The 20,158-nt window shown below is 47.0% G+C and overlaps 1 protein-coding gene across 1 annotated transcript in view; it reads left to right on the forward strand.

Annotated features, from left to right (window-relative positions):
• The window catches only part of LOC143286667 (RUN domain-containing protein 1-like), a 134,254-nt gene that overhangs the window by 105,395 nt on the left and 8,701 nt on the right, over positions 1 to 20,158 (forward strand). The window contains exon 18 of the mRNA XM_076594303.1: positions 2,637 to 2,827. Coding sequence (XP_076450418.1) covers positions 2,637 to 2,827 — 191 coding nt within the window. The remainder of the gene's footprint in view (positions 1 to 2,636; positions 2,828 to 20,158) is intronic.

Below are 20,158 nucleotides of genomic sequence, written 5' to 3' on the forward strand. Positions count from 1 at the left end.
TAAATGATGAAGCCATAGACCGTCTCCCACAAGTCCCCATCAACGAAGCACTGGACGATCCGCCAACACCTCTTGAGACCCAGAAAGCAATTCGTCTGCTATCCAGTGGCAAAGCACCTGGCTCAGACTCCATACCAGCAGAGGTCTACAAGGATGGAGGCACTGTGCTGACTGAGAAGCTCCATCAGCTGTACTCACTCATGTGGAAAGAAGAGACGATCCCCCAGGATTTCAAAGATGCATCTATCATTCACTTGTACAAGCGAAAGGGGAACCGGGGCATTTCCTTGCTCTCCATCGCAGGCAAGATACTTGCCAGGATCCTACTAAACCGCCTCACAGCACACCTTGACCAAGGTCATTTGCCTGAGAGCCAATGTGGATTCCGGAAAGAGCGCGGAACCACCGACATGGTGTTTGCTGCAAGGCAGCTGCAAGAGAAATGTCAGGAGCAAAATGCTGATCTGTTCTCCACCTATGTCGACCTCACTAAGGCCTTCGACACTGTGAGTAGAGAGGGACTGTGGAAGATCATGGCCAAGTACGGATGCCCTTGGAAATTTATTTCCTTGGTCAGCCAATTCCATGAAGGCATGCAGGCTCGAGTCCAGGACAAAGGCGAAACATCTGCTCCTTTTGCTGTCACAAATGGTGTCAAGCAAGGCTGCGTCCTGGCTCCAACGCTGTTCAGCCTCATGTTCTCTGCAATGCTTACTGATGCCTTCAGAGATGGCGATGTTGGAATCGGCCTAAAGTACCGAACAGATGGTAAGTTGTTTAACCTCAGAAGGCTTCAAGCAAAAACGAAGGTCATGACAGACATCATCAGAGACTTTTTGTTTGCTGATGATTGTGCCCTCAACGCTGGATCTGAAGCTGACATGCAACTCAGCATTGACAAGTTTGCCACTGCCAGCAGGAACTTCGGCCTTACCATCAGCACGAGGAAAACTGAAGTTCTCCATCAGCCAGCCCCAGGGAAACCCTACGTTGAGCCCAACATCACAGTCAACGGTCAGAGACTCAGTGCGGTGGAGCGGTTCACATACCTTGGCAGCACACTGTCACGAAATGCGACCATCGACGATGAAGTGAACGTCAGGATTGCAAGAGCAAGCACAACTTTTGGTAGACTCAGTGCAAATGTCTGGAACAGAAGAGGCATTGGTCTTGAGACCAAGCTAAAGGTCTACAGAGTAGTAGTTCTCCCCACACTACTGTACGCCTGCGAAACTTGGACAGTGTACCAACGACATGCCAAGAAGCTGAACCACTTCCACACAACATGCCTCAGGAAGCTACTGAACATCAAGTGGCAAGACAAGACCCCAGACACAGAGGTGCTCGCAAAAGCCACCCTTCCCAGCATCTTCACCATCCTGATGCAGTGCCAGCTTCGCTGGGCTGGACACGTGGCGCGCATGCCAGACCATCGGCTGCCCAAAAGGCTCTTCTATGGTGAGCTGCAACAAGGGAAGAGATCACACGGAGGTTAGAAGAAGCGCTTCAGAGATACTCTGAAAGTCTCTCTGAAAGCGTTTGATATCAACCCCGACTCCTTGGAGGAATCTGCAGTGGACCGTGACAAATGGCGTGCTGCTGTGCACAAAGGCGCCAAGTTGTGCGAGGCCAACAGGACTGCTGCAGCTGTTCAGAAGAGGCAGGCCAGAAAGTCACGGGCAAACAAGCTCCCTGACAATGGTATGCCTGTCTTTGTCTGCCCCAACTGTCAGCGAACATTTCGTGCGCAGATTGGACTATTCAGCCATCTGCGCATTCACAGATAGATTCATGAGCATCCTCCCCCCCACCCCACCACCACCCTCCCCCCATCCCCCAGCTGGATGACAACGATGGTCATCATCGATCTCGATGGACACACACCACCACCAGATTGCAGCAGGATTTTTCTTACCTCTGACACACTGTAGAGTACAACACAGGGCAGCACAACACAGTGCAACACAATCCACAATACAGCACCCTTTTTCTGTATTATGGTTGTTATATTTGTTTTTAAGCCAGCCTGTTATTCTGCCATGACATATCTAAATTGTGAATTGTAGTATTGGTTTTTTTTAATCAATTTTGTATCAAATGTTTCTTGTTTATAAGATTCAATTTGTTTTTCATCTATACCTAATAAAAATGTTCAACAACATATCAATATACTCATTCAGGTGAGATGACAAACTGAGGTCATATGTGTCCAGCGTGCTTTTTAGCATATTTAAGAATCCACAGCAACAAAATGGTTGTCCTTGGTGAAATTCTGTAGAAAAATCCACTTTGATAGAAAAAGGAATACACGTATTCCAGGCTGAGAAAAAAGGTTGTTGCTGCATTGTGGCAACATGCTCTCAAATGGCAAGCAAACCGAATTTCACACTGAGAAATGTTGTAACATGCAGTACAATACAACGCAAGGCAATGCAATGCAATGTAATATAATACAAATATACAATATATTACAATACAATGTAGTGCATTGCAGTGCAGTACAACACAACACAGTCTGATGTTGGACCAAATGTCTATTTCTCTGCATATTCAGTGCAGACTCATGACATACTGTGAACACTATACAAAAGTGAGGGGGAGTCAGCTTGACCAGTGTGTGTACTGTCCATCACCAGCATGGCCGTGAGTACAACGAGTCCCCAGCACGCATGCTGTCCCAGTCCTTCCACCTGGACATCGTGGGCGGCAAACCTATCACAGCCAAACAGACACTGCTGGGGGCCATCGACACAGTGCTCAAGGCCCACGTCCCTCACAAACGGGGAGAGGACTCCTACTTCAAGGCTTTCATCTGTCTGGCCCTCAAGTCAGTGCACAGTTCTTCTTCCATTAATGTTCAGCAGTCATAACTTTGACCATTATTAACATTTTTGCAAGTGCAAGTGTGTGCTTTTAGTCAGAATTTCGTACACATAGTCCTTATCCGTATGCAATTAATCAATAGTTGGGGTGGGGAGTGAAAGACCTAGTGGTGGGGGTGAGGGTGGAGGGGGGGGCATACTGTGCCTGGAGGGCCTTCAATGCCCTCAAGCATAAGGCATTGGAGGAGGGGGCCTCGACAACATCAGCTGGGAGGGAGTTCCATTTGACAACAGTCCTTGGAAAGAAAGAATACTTTCTGTAGTCGGTACGACATCGGATTCTTTGTAGTTGTTGGTTGTGGTTGCTGCGACGACCACTTTGAGGCTGCTGCTTGAGGTCGGCGCAGGAGACACAAACTTGATCGTTGAGGATCTTGTGGAGCATTGCGAGTCTGGTGCAAGCAACGTCATTGTTCGAGCACGGGCATTCAAGAAGCGTCAGCCTGTCTGTAACCACTGAAGTGTTGCCGGTTAGCGGTTGGTGACGAATCTGGCTGCCCTTCGCTGGACCTTCTCAAGGGTTGTGATGAGCTTGTTGGAGTTTGGGTCCCATACAGTGCAGGCATACTCCACAACTGGATGAACCATTGCTTTGTAGGCCAGCTCTTTGGTACGGCTGGAGCACACCTTCAAGTTCCTTCTCAAGAAGCCCAGTGTCTTGATGGCCTTAGCGCAGATGTTCTCGATGTGCTGAGTGAAGTCCAGCTTAGTCTCCAGTATGACCCCAAGGTACTTTGTGGAGGTGACTCTCTCCAGTGTCTGGCTGTGGAGGGTGTAGTTGGAGAGAAGAGGAGAGTGGCTTTGAGTGAAGGGCAGCACACTGCACTTGTCTGGTGGAAGATCATGTCCCATTCTCTCCCATTGTTCCAGGCGTTGGAGGTCCTCCTGAAGCTTGGCTGGGTCTTCTGCACAGGTGATAAGCCTGTAGACTGCTGTATCATCAGCAAGAAGTCTTGATGGAGAGGAAATCTTGGAGGGAAGGTCATTTATATACACACAGGAAGAGGCAGGGTCCCAGACCGGAGCCCTGGGGGTCGTGACAACTGTAGGACTTTTTGTGGGCAGACAAAGTTATGTATAGCTGCTATTACAGTTGTGTTATTCTTTTTAGAGCATTGTCAGTACAAACATATAAACTTAAGTAAGCATCTGATCATCCTGTCATTCAGTTTGTAAGTGAGAATCCTGTTAAAAGGTATACAGAAAACATTATGAAAGCTTATCTTATTGCATTTCACCTGGTTATCCAAAGGTTCATGGTTTGCAATGTGCAGAGTGACATTCTTAACTCACTCGGGACGGATAGTTTTCTCCCTTGCTTTTCCCCACAGACGGCCCATTTGTAAGGGGTTAGAAAAAAATCACAAAAAATACAAAACACAAAGGAACAAAATGAAACTTTCAGAACAGGTTATTGACATGCTGGGTTAGTTCATGCCAAAATATGAAAGTTCTTACCTGAATATGTTTGCTATATGTGCCATGTTGAAAATACTCCCAATTTTTTAGGTCCAGGATCACCTACAGTCACATACTTTCATCAGCTCCATGAACACACAGTCACAGGGAAAAGGTCTGTATATGCACAAAATAACTTGAATAAAGTGGGTATTGCTCAAGATAAAAAAAAAGTAAATTACAAATGATATGTGAAAATGTTACAAATTTTTACACATGGAAATTGGGAAAAAAAAAAAGAGCACACTGGCACACCGGATATTTCAGTCCCCAGGCGCCGTTCTTCCTAGTTGTCAGTGTAATTCGGCACCTGAGTGGTACACTGGAAGCAGGTGATGGTCTTGTTGGGTTGCAGAGTTTGTCACAGAGGGCAACCCCACACTTTTTACACCAGTTGGGGGTCTGCCGAATCTGGACGTCCGGGTGTCTCCTGCTGCGAGTGCTGCACATGTGACATTTCCTGTAGTTCTTCCTGCCACTGGCGAAAGGGTGCAGAGGGCAGGAGAAGTGCTCATTCTGCATGCCACTCAGTCTGGACAGTGAAGATTGTATTCGTGGAGCAGTAGATGGCCCAGGAACTGCAGGATCAGGCTGTGCAGCGGCTTGCTGTACAGTGATTGCCACTCCACGTTGATACCGCTCATTCAGGCTGTCCCCAACAGCGATGACAAAATTTTTCAGGGAGATTCCACCCTGGTTCCTGTTTTTCAGGTAGATGTTATACAGGATAGAAGCCTGAATGAGGGTGAGGGTGAAGAGATGGAAGAACAGCTTCTTCCACCACTTCATGGTCTTCCTATTGAGTGGCATGTAGGACAGGAGCTGGTCACTCTTGTCCACGCCAGCCATGTTCAGGATGTAGTCCTGGACAGCTGCTGGCTTGCGGAATTCCCCTCGCCATGTGGTGACATTGATCATCAGGGTGGGATCAGTTTTGGTTGTGATGACATGGACAGGTTTCTTGTCCATCCAACGAAGAACAGCAGCTGCACCTGAAACAGTACAGTGGAAAATAAAGTGCTTGTACAGTTGTAGTGTATTCCACGGGTGTTCAGTGCTGGCACTTTAGTTGGCCCTGCGAAAGTTCGTGAACCCAGGAAGTAGGGCATGGATATAAATAAACGCGGCTGACAAACAGGCCGCGCCAGCGGCACTCGTGTACCTTGTTCGGCGGTAAATTGCTTTGTTTTTTTCCGCATATCCCCCCGGAGGATAAAAAATAACGACAAAAAAGGGGTTTTCTAAAAAGAACAAAAATAACTTTCCATTGACTCCAAAACAATATGTTTTTTACATAGCGGTTGTTGGGGCAAGGGCTAAAACAAAATGAAGAAAGGAAAGAGAAGGAAAAGTGAACTGATCGAAAAAATTTTTTAAAGTTTAAACCCCTTCAAAGAAAACAGGCGTTTACCAAAATTATCGTAAATCACACAGAACATATAGCATGCTGCAGTTGCTTACCTTTTGATTTGTGCGTTTTTTCTTGGCACACAACAAAGTTTAAATGAACACACTGTTCAGGTGAGGCGAGCAGGGGGGATGGAGGGGGGTGGTGTTGTCGGCTTATGGCACTGCTGTGCCCTTCTTTCCCACGAGAAAGACGAAGATTTTTTAAGGTAGTAAAAAAAAAATAAAAAAAAAAAAAAATAAACGTGATGTTGATAAAAAAATAAAATTTTGGGTGTAAATAAATCAAATGCACCAGTAAAAAACCCAGGAATAGAATAATTCAACTTTCTGTAATCGCTGGGGAAATGTGTGGATGCGTGAAAAGGGGGGAAAAGCGGGGGGGGGCCGGGGGCCGGTGAAACAAAAAAAGGCATGTCCCAGTTTGGCCCGGGGGGCGAAATACCGCGGCGAATGTGGGGTCAGTGCAGAGTGCGGGGGAAAGTCTGGCAAAAAAAAATTTTTTTGCCCCAAAGACGCGCGCTGCTCGGCCCAACAAAAGAGGGATTTTGTGCTCGGCTGACACCCGTGATTTCTTTACTTACTTCTGCGTCTCTAAAACCCGGAAAAAAAATAACCATACCACAACTTTATAACATACATAATTTATAAAATACATATATAATTATATATATATATATGTGTGGTTGTGTGTGTTGTGTTTATTTTTATTTTTCATTCATTAATTATTTTTTTATTTGTATTAAGAAAATTTTAAAAAAACCAATAATAGATATTATTGCATTTAGAATTTCCAAGCAACAAAAATCATAAAAACAAACATACCTTGTCTGTTCCCTGAATTGGGCCCCCTTTGTGGTATGGGGGTCTTCAGCTGAGGAGGCACCCCCTTTGGGGTTGGGGGTCGCACAGTCCCAAAATTGTCCGGGAGCCAAAATGCCCAGCCAGCCCCAGAAAGGCATAATTTTAAAATCCACATAGACAGTCCTGCCTTTGTCAAGAAGGGTTCACAAGCCTCATGAAAAAATCTACGGGGGCGATTCTCACATTGCTCTGCAGCAATATTTCAAATCTGTAAACTCCCCAGTCCAGATTCACAGAGTTCATACGTTTTGATACCCCTTTTTTGGGGCTTATCCTTCATGTAACCCTAAATTTTGACTTTCCTCTCTAAGCACGATAGCCCCCATGATGTTTTCTTGGGGGGTTAGGGGGTAGAATTTTTTTGGGAAGGGTTTATAAAGCCCTAATTTTGTGCAGGGGTCTTTCCTTGGCCGGGGGGGGATGTAGTCAGCATTGTTTTTTGACAGGGCAGGGCCCCAAAATTAAACAAATTTGTCCCCTCATTACATTTGGAGAAAAAGGGCTACAGAGCATGGGTTTGTGCTCCATTAGCCTTTACTTCTGGTTTATTCCCATCCCTGTCACACAAATGGCCAGAAAACCCCCAAAATCATTCACAGTACACCATTACGGCCACTGTGAAAAAATCCTCTTCAGTTCCCCTTACCCCAATGTTTCTTGTTTGTTTCTGTGAAATAAAATTCAGGAGGTCTTCTGTCACAAACGGTGAAAAAGTCAATGGGGGCGTGGCAAAGCTGATACATTGGGCCAGAGAGCCAAAAAGGGGGCGAGTGGGGAAAAAAAACCAAAGGTTTTCGTCCCGCCCGGGCATAAAAAAGTCCAAAAAACTTTCACTGAAATATCGCTCGAGTACCCCACGGACCCCTCTGCTCGCGGCTGTGTTGTCCACTCCCCCCCCTCTGCATGACCTTGAAGCTGAGTACTGTCAGTATCTTTTGCTGGTCACTTTTTTCACTGTAAATACTTTCATCACCGTCCCCATCATCATCGTCGAGTCAAACCTTGAGTTTGAAGCATTCAATCACTTCGCAGCAGAAAAAACGCCCCGTTTTAAATCTACTTTGTCCGAAAATTTCCCACTCGAACTCGCTGGACGCCATTGTTGATACGTATCAGATTAGTTGTCTTGGGGGGGGGTACCAAACGGGGTCGTTGCCAAGAGTATTTTCTCACGGAAAATAAGTGGAACTTTCCTTTGACCCTTGACCATTGGGAAAAACGGTAAGGCCGTTTGACATGCTCCTCAAAAGGAAAGCAGGGAAAAATTTTGTAAATGTTGGAAACGCTATAGCTTTCCCGTCTCGGGAACCGTGGTTTTACACAAAACCGTATAGCGTTCCTTTGTGGAGTGAGTTAAGTTGATAACTTCAGTGTAAAGCAAAATTTTTTTTTTAAAAGGAAAATTTGGGGAGTTCCCTTTTTAAATGAAAGGTTCGCCCCATGAACCTACAGAAGAAGTGATGTACACTTTGCATTACCATACACAATGAAAAAACCCCCATGGGGGACAAATGTGACTTATTGGCCCAACACACACACACACACACACACCACCACAAAAACCCAACCAACACTACACTGCTTGGTGGACGCAAAACCCCTAGTACAGACTTGCAGTGTTGTGTAGTGTGCATTTGCCTGTGTGTTATGTGCACTTGTTTTTGTTGAGGGTATGCATTGCAAATCTGAACATACACATATCTTTATTTTGTCAGCCGGGCCAAAATAGGGGGAAACGGAAAGTGAAGGTTATCATGTGTGTGTGTACCGATTAAACGCACTGAATCGGTGTGTGTGTGTGTGTGTGTGTGTGTGTGTGTTTGAGCATGCATATTTTTCTTTTTGGGGAAAAGATGTTTTTCCAAACAACGCAGTTGATTTTTCTAATGGGTTTAATTCTTTTCTCTTTCTGTTTTTTAAAACTTTATTTTTAAAACCTCTCTTAATTGTAATAATTTGAAATGAGAAAAACCAAAATCCAGTTTTCCGCACGTAAATTTGGCTTTTGGCCTTTCTCTTATTTAAACTCCTTGAAGGGAAGAGGGGGTTTTTGGGGATTATGCTGTAGCAAAAAAACATTATAAACAAAAAAAAGAATTTTTGCAATCATCTTCCCCCTCATCATCATCATTTTTTAAATTCACGGCAAAAAATTAATTAAAAATTACAAAAAAATCGCAAAACAATTTAAATCGGTCTGACAAACTTTTTCGAAACCCAAGCCAACAGAACAAAAATCTAAAAACTATTTAAACCCCAAATGCCAGATACTTTTAATCAATCAAATTTTTACCCACAAAATGTTGCTCGTTATGATGCCCCCTTTCGTGTTTTATTCTTTCTTTTTACCCCTCTTTTTGTCCCAGTCCCCATCAACCCCTTTTTTTCCCATTTTTTTTTTTTTTCTCTGCGGCCTTCCTTGGCCCCGCTGTGTTTGCCGGCGGGGCCCTGTGTGGAGGGGAATGAATCCTGGGGATTTAGAGGCACGCTGCTCCCCAACAATCCCCTTTTTGGTCGGCCTCTCCTAAGACAGGCGGCACACATTGGCCCGTGTTTCAATCGGCTACCCCTTCGTGGGGGGGGGTCAAGATGGCATTTAGAGGCTGACGAAAGGGAACCCCCCTAGTCTCGGGTTTTCTGTCCCCGGGAGCTGGGGATAAGGGGGGGGGAAAATTGGGCTAGACTTTTGGGGGTAATCCCTCCCGAAACCTGGAAGGGTCAAGCTGGTTTTCCCTTTCCCGGCCCCAATTGGGCCCCATGGGGGTGGGTAAGGGAGGGGTGAATTTACTTTTTTTTCCCCAAAATGACTTCCAAAAAAACCCAACCCCCCCGGCTCGGGTAAAAGAAGAAGACAGGGAACGGGGACTAGACTCCCTTCGGAGGGCGTTGAGACTCTGGATTTGGCCCCTGGCTGGGGATGGAGGGCGCTGTGACGAAAGCCGTTGTGGCTCTCAGCCCTTTGCTATCCAGAAAGGGGTTTCATGCCCGGCAGGATCGCTGAAGTCCATCAAGAGGCTGAGGAGCGGACAAAATTTTTTTTCAAAGGGGAAACCAAAAGGAGACACGTCCTTTCAAGGCGACCACTTTTGGGATAGGGGGGTGAAGGTTTCCCCCCCACAAAGGCCTCAATGCTCAAAGGGGGGATAAATGCCCGGATTGAAAAGGGGTTTCTGAGGCCGGGTCAAGAGCGAGCGTCCCTCAGGGATGCCCAAGGTTTTCAGGGTGACGGTGAGGGAAAGGGGTGGGGCAAGGGCCCGCCAACACTTTCTTCCTCACCTTTCGCTGCCCATTCCCCAAGGACATTTTAGGTCGGATACCCCATGGCACGTAAGCTTGAGGCCGTCCCCCCAGATGCTTTAAATTTCAGAAATTCGGACACTCAGGGGCCCAGTAAGGAGGAAGAGGGGTGTGGGACCTGTTTTTGAAGGGGGCCACCAGGGCGATTGCGTCAGTGCAGCCCGGTGTGCAACTGCAAGGTGGCCCCCCTCTGATCGAAAGACTGCCCCCTCTGGAAAAAAAAAAAGAAACAAATCCCCGAAAGTCAAAACAGAAAGAAAATTTCCTTCTTTTTGGCAAGGAAACAGGTGGAGGCCGCGCGCCCAAGGTGTCGTATGGGCCCCTTGTGTCGACCAGGTGGGGGCGTCGCGTCCCGACGACTCCACAGGAACGAGACGGAGACTTAACCACCCGCGGAACCGTTGGCCTTGGGGGGAGACGCCGTGCCACCCCCTTCCCCTCTGGCGGGAGTCCTCGGGCTGCTGGGGGAGAGAAAGCCTCGGGGAGGACGTTGTCCCCTCCCCCCCCCCCCCCCCCCGGGGACCCCCTTTCCCCCCTCTCGTTGCTGGCCCTCGGGTGGGGAAAATGGCGGAAACCCCCCCCTACCTCCAAAATCAAGGAGGGGGGGGTTTTGCGGCCTCGGCGGATCGGGAGGGGCCGATGGTGGATATTCCGACTCGGCGGAATCCGAAAAATTTTTTCAAAAAAAAAAAATTCCCTCTGGCGGCCTTGAGCCACGCAAGACGGGCAGGGGGGGTTAGCGATGAATAGGCTGTGTTTATTTTTTAACCCTTTTTTTAAAGGGAGTGATCCCCTGGAAATCCGGGGGTTCCACGCCAATTTTCAGGACCCCAGGCTTTGTCGTGCTTTGAAACCCCCAGTGGGGTGCGGGGACTCTGCAAAAAAGATGGGAAGGTTTTAAAACTCTGTCTGGTTTTAACTCCGTTTTTTAAACCGCTCAACCGAAGAAGTCAGGGGGCAACCTTGCCGTGTTTGGGGGGGTTGGTGTTCAATAACCCCGGAGTATGCTGGCGGGGATTCGTTCCTGGTAGGGCCACCCCAAATCAGCAGGTCAAAGGGTAGAGACCCGCAAATACCTTTGGTTAGGTTGGGGGTTTTGAATTAGGTAACAAACCCCTTCTGTAAAAAAGGAAGTACAGAAACTGCAACAAAAAACTCTGGAAGCTGGTCAAGAGGAGTACTCTTGGGAGAGCCCATGAGCGAGCTGGTGAAAGCCTTTTGGGGGGCCAGGCGCCACAATCTTTGACACCAAAGGCCCAAAACCCCGGATAGGGGCCTGGAACATCAGAAACCCCATATGGACAGGCAAAACACCCCAAGTTGTCCGGGGGAGCAAAAAAAACAACTTGAAGATTCTTTTCCTTGTGAGACAGAGGACAGGATCGGAAGAACGAAATATGAGGGAGACACCCTCATCCACTTGGCAGGAGAAGGGCCAAACCCCCCCCCCCCCCGGGGTAGCGTTGCTGATGACCCCCGAAGCAACACGAGCCCTGCTGTCCTGGGAGCCCTTTTCACCCAAAGGGTCCCACGGCACGCTTCAAAATCAAAGGGAGGAAAGTTACCATCTTCAGTGCTACGCCCCCAAAAAACTGGCTCATCGAAGAGAAGGGGTTTTTTACCAACAAGTCCAGCCTAGAAGCACCCAAAAGGATATGAAGATCCTCATGGGGGACCCGAATGCCAAGGTAGGCGCCGACAAAACAAATAGAGAATCATAAAGGGCAGACAGGGCACTGGGTGCAAATGAGAAGGAAATTTTTCAGGTTTTCTGCACCTTCAATACCGGGTCATTGGAGGCCCCCTTTTTTTCCCCCACAAACCACCAAAAGACCACGGGGTTTTCCCCCTGACAGCAAGCCCGAGAACCAGATAAACCCAATCACCATGGGTCGTAAGTGGAGCAACCTGCACGACTCGGGTAAAGCGCCGCAGCGCAATCGGATAACACCTTTTTGTGGCAGCACTCAAAACCAAGCTGAAGCCTACAACGACCGGGCTGCAAGACCTCGCACAAGTACAACGTGCACACTTGAAGGAGAAACCCAAAGCAGAGAGTTCAAGATTGAATGAGGAAAAATTCAGTGTGCTTTCCAACCCCAGGGGATCAATAAAAACGGGGCATACCCTTCGGAGACCTGGACAACAACTTGCAAAACAGCCCTGGCAAGAAAAGGGAAGCCAAAAAATGGCTATCAACAAAACCCTGGACACCATCACTGAGAGAAGCATTTGAAAGCCCAGATCAACTGCACGAAAGATCAACCCGAAGCAGGACTACAAGCACTACGGGGAATGAACCAAAAGTAAAGCGAAGGGGCAGAAAAGATAAAAGAACCTACATCGAGGAACGACAGCAGAAGCAGATGCAGGGGTCAGCAACATGAACGCCGTATGAGTCACCGGGACACTCTCCAAAAAAAAACAGAAACCCCAACCCGGGGCCCCCGTCGGGACAAAGAGGGAAACACCACCCTTTGGCGAAGAACACAGAGAGCAAGAGGGCGGACATTTCAAAAAACCCCAAAACCGCCCCACACCCCCCGCCCCACCAGACATCCCGCCACCTACCAACTCCTCGCATCAAACCAACCCCCCCCAAAAACCGGATCTCAAGGCCATCAACCCCTGAAGTCAAAGGCCTGGCCCAATGGAATTCCCCCAAAGCTCTGAAGGCAACACCCAGACTTAAACTGAGATGTGCCCCTTCCTTTGCAAGATCTGGGAACAGGAGCGAGTGCCAAAAACGGGAAAAAGAAAATCTTGTAAAGCGCCAAAAAAAGGGGGCCCTTTTCATCCTAAAGGGGGGGGAATCATGCTGTTTCTATTCCGGGCAAGGGTACGAGCAAATCATCCTAGAGACTGAAAAACGTTTTGGGACAAGACACTTGGGGACAACAACGGGGTTTCCGACGATCGCCGTGCACGGATCACACGCAACCCATGCTCTTATCCGACTCCTGGATGGCAACCCCCCTGAAACCCCGTCTTCGTCGACTTTCAAAAAGCTTTTACAGGTCGCCGAGATTCATCGGGAGACTGATGCCCAAATGGATTTCCACCAAAGTTTGTAACCATCCCCCACAATGTATGAAACGCCCCTTAAATGACCAAGGAAACTGAGGACCTTTCAGTGTCCCAAACGGGTCCTCGGGGTTTTGTTTGCTTCCCCCCCGACCATTTTCCGATGGGGTTGGGGGGTCTGGGGCATCACAGAAATCGGAGGGACAGGCTCCAGGGGGACTTTTACTAAACCGGAGGCCAGACTTCGCAGTGAATAATCTTTCCCCCAAGGCGCAAATGCAGGAGAAACATGTCGTGGGGGCAGAAAACCCTGAGAAGAGACTCCAAAAAAACTTTGGGGAAAAACAGAGGTCATAGGGTCAACAACAAGAAGAAAATCCAGTGAACTAACAAAGAAACCCAAAGGGAGGTTGACAAGTTTTTACTTAGGCAGTGTTGTCGAAAAGAGGGGGGGAGGCAAGACATCAAGACCATAAACAAAGCAAGAACCCCTTCAAAAACCCTTCGCCAAATTGGAATCGACAGCCCTCTCAATCCCCAAAAGATCCGATTTTTAACACCAACGTGAATCGGTTCTATCTATGGCTCAAGACGTGGAGAGTGACAAAGACCAACCCAAGCTTTAAATTCACCAAAAATGTCTAAAAACATCCCGAACTCAAAGGCCAGAGGTTTTCCAATAAAACTTTGGAAAAATAACAAAAACAGGCCCCCCCGGAGACGGAAATCAAAAAACGGAAAGGGAGGATAGGCCCTACACACGAAACCCGCAACAAACATCCAAGCAGGGGCTTTATTGGAACCCCCAGGGAAAAGGAAAGTTGGGGCGTCCGAAGCAACCTGGCGGGGAAGCATTGAGGAGAGACAAGGGCGGCCGAAGACTGGGGCCAAATGAAAGGACACCAGAGGGCCGGGGGGCGTGGAGGAGTGTTGTTCGGCCCTATTTCCCCCCCGGAAACAAGAGGGAAAAATAATAAGTCAACCGAAAAAGGGGTTTCGGGGGGGTCCTCTTTTTTTTTCGCAAGTCCCTTTTAATAAAAGTACAGTTCTTTTAAGACCCCTTTACGGCGGTGGCAGTCGAGTCACCTTAAAAACATCATGTCCCCTCTCTATCTTTCCCCCTTTTCCTCCCGTTCTGAGGGAGGGCCCCATGAACCTGGTCGACCCGTCCCCCGTCCCTTTTTAAAAGTTGGGGACTTTAAAGGCATCCCCTCTGGGGAATGAGATGACTCGCCCCAGGTCTTCTCTTGGAAAACCTTTTTTAACATGGGGTTGTTTGTTTAAAAGGGCAATCTCCCCCTTACCTTCATCTGTCCTCTGGAGAGCTCTCGTGTTTAGATCTGTCGGTCTGCGATCCATCGTTGGTCCTGGGACTACGAGTGGAAAGTGCACGACGATCTGCACGGGAGTGACCACTTTCCTGTCGTCCTCCGCCCCCACAGATGGAGAAGGTGACTCTCTGCCTGACCGCCTGTATTACGACAAAGCAGACTGGAGTTTTTTTACCACCAAGATAAGAGCGGAGCTGCAGGAAGAAACAGTATTGAAAAGCAAGGACCCTGCTGACGCTCTGACTCGGATCGTTTTAGATTGCGCCAAAGCAGCAGTCCCATCGTCTGCCTCCAAGCCTCAGGTCCTAGAACGCCCTGGTTCAACGCGGAATGTCGGGAGGCCCGCAAGTCTCGGAAGAGAGCGCAGCGACGCGTCTTTCGGAGACCGGAGAGACCGATAGCATTCGAACCCATCAACAGCTGAGGGCGAAAGCCAGGTATGTTTTTAAAAAGAGCCAGAGGAAGTCATGGAGAGATTTTTGCTCTTCCTTAACCTCCAACACACCCAAGAAGAAAGTGTGGAGGGTTTTAAAAGAATTAAGTGCAAAAACGTATGCCCGACCTTTCACCATCTTAAACTTTCAGACGCTCTGGTCACAGAGAAGAAAGCAGTTGCCAATTTGCTTGCCTCCACAATAGAACAGAACTCGAGATCTGCTAACAAATCTGCTCGCTTTCTTAAAACCAAAAACCTGTCAGAAAAAACACCATGTAACTTCTTTTCCGACAACACAGAGAATTACAACCTTCCTTTCACAATGAACGAACTTAAATCTGCCCTTCAGACCTGTACGGATTCCTGTCCAGGAATGGACGAGGTCCATTATAAACTCCTAAAGCACCTTCCCCAAACCTGTCTGGACACCCTGCTTAAAGTTTATAACCACATCTGGGTCACAGGCTTTTTTCCACCCTCCTGCCGGAAAGCCCTCATAATCCCGCTGCCGAAACCGGGAAAAGACCCCTCGAACCCCTCCAACTACCGCCCAATAGCACTGACCAGCTGCATCTGCAAACTGATGGAGAAGATGGTCAACGGTAGACTGATGTGGAAACTAGAGACCGACGGCCTTCTGGCGAAAGAACAGTGCGGTTTCCGCAAGCATCGCTCTACCGTTGACCATCTGGTCCGTCTGGAAACCACTGTCAGAAATGCATTTGTAAACAAACAACATGTGGTGGCCATATTTTTCGACTTGGAGAAAGCTTACGATACCACGTGGAAATTTGGTATTCTTTCCGACTTGCACAAGCTCGGCTTCCGAGGACACCTGCCTCAGTTCATCCACAATTTTTTACAAGACAGACAATTCCAGGTGAGAGTCGGCACCACCCTGTCCGACATTCACGAGCAGGAGCTGGGTGTCCCGCAAGGGAGCATCCTGTCGCCGGCTCTTTTCAGCATCAAAATTAATGACATCGTTCAATCCGTTCAGAAAGGATCGGACAGCTCGCTGTTCGTGGATGATTTTGCCTTATATGCAACCGGCAGCACGTACGCCAGCATCCAGCGACGGCTTCAGCTCTGCGTCAACAAGATCCAGTGTTGGGCAGAGGAGATTGGCTTCACGTTTTCGTCCTCCAAAACTGAATGCATCCATTTTCATAATTTTCGCCAGTTCTATCCGGACCCTGAAATCCGTCTGGGAACATCCACCATCCCGGCGGTCAAGGAAGCCAGATTTTTAGGGGTCATCTTCGATCAGAAGCTGAACTTCCTCAGCCACATTAAACAGCTGAAAATATCTTGCCAAAAAGCCCTTAACATCATCCGAGTTGTGGCACACACGAACTGGGGTGCTGATAAGAGAACTCTCTTGCACCTCTACAGAGCCCTGGTCCGGTCCAAACTGGATTATGGAAGTGTGGTATACGGCTCGGCCAGACCGTCCTATCTGAAACTGTTGGACCCTGTACACCACCAAGGGCTCCGTCTCAGCTTAGGTGCTTTCCGCACCACCCCTGTGCACAGCCTGTACGCAGAGGCGGGGGAACCGCCTCTTTCCAACCGCAGACTGAAGCTGACCCTGAACTATTATCTGAAATTGTTCTCGGAACCTACAAACCCTGCTTACGACGCTGTATTCAACAACCCTTTCGATAAGAAATTTACAAACAACCCAAACTGCATACCTCCTCTCGGACTCCGCATTCAGCCGCACTTAGAAAAGGCCGATCTGGATGTCGGTGGCATCTCGGATTTCTCTAAGTTCCCTGACAGCCCTCCGTGGACCTTTACAACACCTGAGGTCCGATTCGATCTGGCCTCGTACCGTAAGGACACCACCAGTTCTCTGGCCTACAGAACCTACTTTTCGGAACTGTGCCACAAATTCCCCACTTTTCAAAGCATCTTCACTGACGGTTCCAAGTCAGAGGACGGAGTCGCCGCATCTGCGTTCTGTCCCGCCTTTCCTGACCGGCCCTCAACGGAACACATCCTGTCTGACAGCTCGGTGTACACCGCGGAACTGACCGCACTGGTTCTGGGGTTAAAAATGGTTCTCTCTTCGAAACAGAGGAGATTCATGATCTTTTCCGACTCCTTGTCAGCCCTGGAGGCGATCGCCTGCAGGAATATCACTCATCCCAAACTGCTGGAATTTTATGAAACTTTTACTCTTGCAACGAAGAAAGGATACGAGGTTGTGTTGGCCTGGGTTCCAGGACATGTTGGCATTCGTGGTAACGAAAGGGCGGACCTGCTGGCCAGGAACGCTGTAAAGAAAGAATTGTCCAGATCCTTTGTGCCATATACAGACATGAAGCGGAAGGTGAACACCTACGTTAAGGATCTATGGCAAGAGGAGTGGAACACCCAGACGGACAACAAGCTCTTCCAGATCCGTCCGGACCTAAAAGAGACCCTCCCTTCGGGGGTGAAGAACAGAAAGGAGGAGTCTGTGCTGTGCAGACTGCGCGCGGGGCACACTTTTTTTACTCATTCTTACTTGTTGAAGGGGGAAGAGGCCCCTCGATGCATTCCCTGTGACGAGCCTCTCACCGTGAAACACGTGCTCCTTGATTGTTGGGATCTGCATGACGTTAGACGCAGACATTACACGGCGGTTTCTTTGAAGACTTTGTTTCGTGATGTCCCTCCGTGGGTGCTGATGGACTTCTTAAAAGAAGTGAACCTTTTTAACCAGATTTGAAGGTTTTAAACTATGGAAGTTTTTTTTTTAACTTTGGAGTGGAAAGTTTGAAGTGGTGACTCGTTTTAATTGGTTGTTTTTTTTATCCTTGTAGTAGTTATTGACGCGGTGATAGCCTTGAGATGGCCTTAGTGGTCGGCGAGGCTCTAAGCACCATAATTTCATTTCATACGGTCTGACAAACTTTTTTCGAAACAAGCGAAACAGAACAGAAATCTAGAAACTATTTCAACATACGTGTCAGATACTTTTAATCAATCAAATGTTGATCCACAAAATGTTGCTCCGATTATGAGCACTTCACCAGTTCCATTTTGGGAATTAACGGGAGCAGCTTTTGATATTCAATATTGTGACATTAAGAAAGATGAAAATCCCAATATTCTAGCTTCTCGAGTCAAATCACACTTGTCTGAAACATACCCCCACCACTTAAAAATATTTACAGACGGTTCTGTTCTAGAAAATCAGTTTGCTGGTTCTGGATATGCAGTTCCTGCTTTGAAAATTGAAAAGTCATATCATATTGGAAAGGGCTTCTCAATTTGTACAGCTGAATTAATTGCCGTCCTTATGGCATTAACATATCTAATTGATCTGCCCCTAAACTTGATTAATGTTTTATTTTGTGTCGATTCAAAATCAGTTCTGCAGTCTGTCAGATCAGGTTGTACGAACATTAATTATAACATCATTTTTGAAATAAGATTTTTGATTCACTGTATTCAAATGAGAGGAATTAATATTGAAATGTGCTGGATTCCCTCAAACTGTGGGCTTTTCGCTAATGAACGTGCGGATCATCTTGCAAAGCTTGGAGCTAAAAATGCTTTAAATGCAATTGAACTTCCTCATCGTTTATCATCATCTGAAATGTGTAATATTGTTGAAAGAAATATGCAAAATTCCTCTATGTCTTTGGAAGTTAACACTTCTGTCTTATTAAATGCTAAAAGAACTGGCAGGGCTGTTAAGAGCATGACATTTAGGTTATTATTAAATGCCCCATACACAAAATATGGTGAAAATATTGAATGCATTTGCAAGGGACGTTTAATGGTAGAGCACGTTTTAACCTGCTGTTTAGTAATGAAACCTTTTTGCCTCCAGAAATTACGGAACACGTGTTACTAGTTTCAAATGTTAACATTTTTTGGAAAAAGTTATATATTTCAAACTGTTCTTTATTAAAGTTAGCTAGCTATGTGTTAAATATAAATAGTCCAGTTGGTTGTTTATTGTAGGTCCCCACATGAACCTCTTTTCAAATAAAAATCTACAGAAGTAGCGCATACAATATTTGATTATATATATATATATTTTTTTTTTTTTTTTTTTTTTTTTTTTTTGTGTGTGTCCTAATCCCGCTTCCCCCGTCCCGCCTCTCGCACACACACTTCCAATATGTTTTCTTTCTTTCTCCAATCACTGACACTCACCCTCTCCATTTTAGATTTCGTGCTCTATCTTTTCCACTCTGTCTGTCTGTTTCTCTCTTCCTTTCTTAGTCCCCTCATCCTTGCCCCCCCCCCCCCCCCCCCCTACCCCCCCTCCACCTCAACCGCCCCCCTTTTCATTCGAATATACAGAAATGTCGATTTCTAATTAATAATAACAATCATCATTATGATAGAAATGATAATAATCCAAATGATAATAATGATATAATAATAATAATGGATACTTATATAGCACACTATCCAGAAATCTGCTCTAGGTGCTTTACAAAAACGCTTTTGATAACATAAAACATTATATCTATGTTACATACACACACCAAAATGTGACCACACACACACACACGCACGCACGCACACACACACACACACACACACACACACACACACACACACACACACTGCATACATACATTTTAACATACATGTGTATCTAACAGCTACCCTAACACATACGCACACATAGGCAGGCACAAACTTACATAGACACACGCACACACAATACACATTCATATACATGCATGTAGTTGTGGACCTGCCACAATTGAACTTATTGCTGAGGGAAAAGGTGAGTTTTGAGACGAGATTTAAAAGATGCGAGGGAATCAGAATGACGGAGGTTATCAGGGAGCTTGTTCCACGTCTTTGGCGATTGAAAAGAAAACGATCTGTGTCCATAGGTCTTACTTCTGACGTGAGGTATCCTGAGAAGTCGAGTATCAGAGGAAGAACGGAGCTGGCGAGACGGGGTATAGATATGGATGAGTTCAGAAAGATATTTGGGGCCAGATCCGTTGACTGCAGAAAAGGTCAGAGTGGATAGCTTATAGTCTATTCGATCAGAAACAGGCAACCAGTGGAGAGACTGAAGGAGAGGAGAAACATGGTCAAATTTAGAAGCTCTGCAAATGAGTCTGGCAGCGTTATTCTGAATTCTTTGGAGTCTGTCTAACAGGTATTTGGGAAGGCCGGCCAAAAGAGAGTTGCAGTAATCCAATCTTGATAGAACCAGAGAGCATACAAGTGTCTTGGTTGCATCGGTTGAGAGATAGTGGCGGATAGAGCTGATTCTACGCAGTTCCAAACAGGCAACTTTACAGATATTCGAAATGTGCTGTTGGAAGGAAAGAGACTGGTCCAGGATTACACCAAGACTGCGAACAGAGGGAGAAAGTGAAACAGGTGTGCTATTGATCAGAACAGAGTCAGGAAAGGAAGGATGTTGACGAAACTTCTTTGGACAGGTTATCATAAATTCAGTCTTATCATCATTTAATTGCAGC

This window comes from Babylonia areolata, chromosome 10 (genome assembly GCF_041734735.1).
Source record: "Babylonia areolata isolate BAREFJ2019XMU chromosome 10, ASM4173473v1, whole genome shotgun sequence".
NCBI classification, from domain to species: Eukaryota; Metazoa; Mollusca; class Gastropoda; order Neogastropoda; family Buccinidae; genus Babylonia; species Babylonia areolata.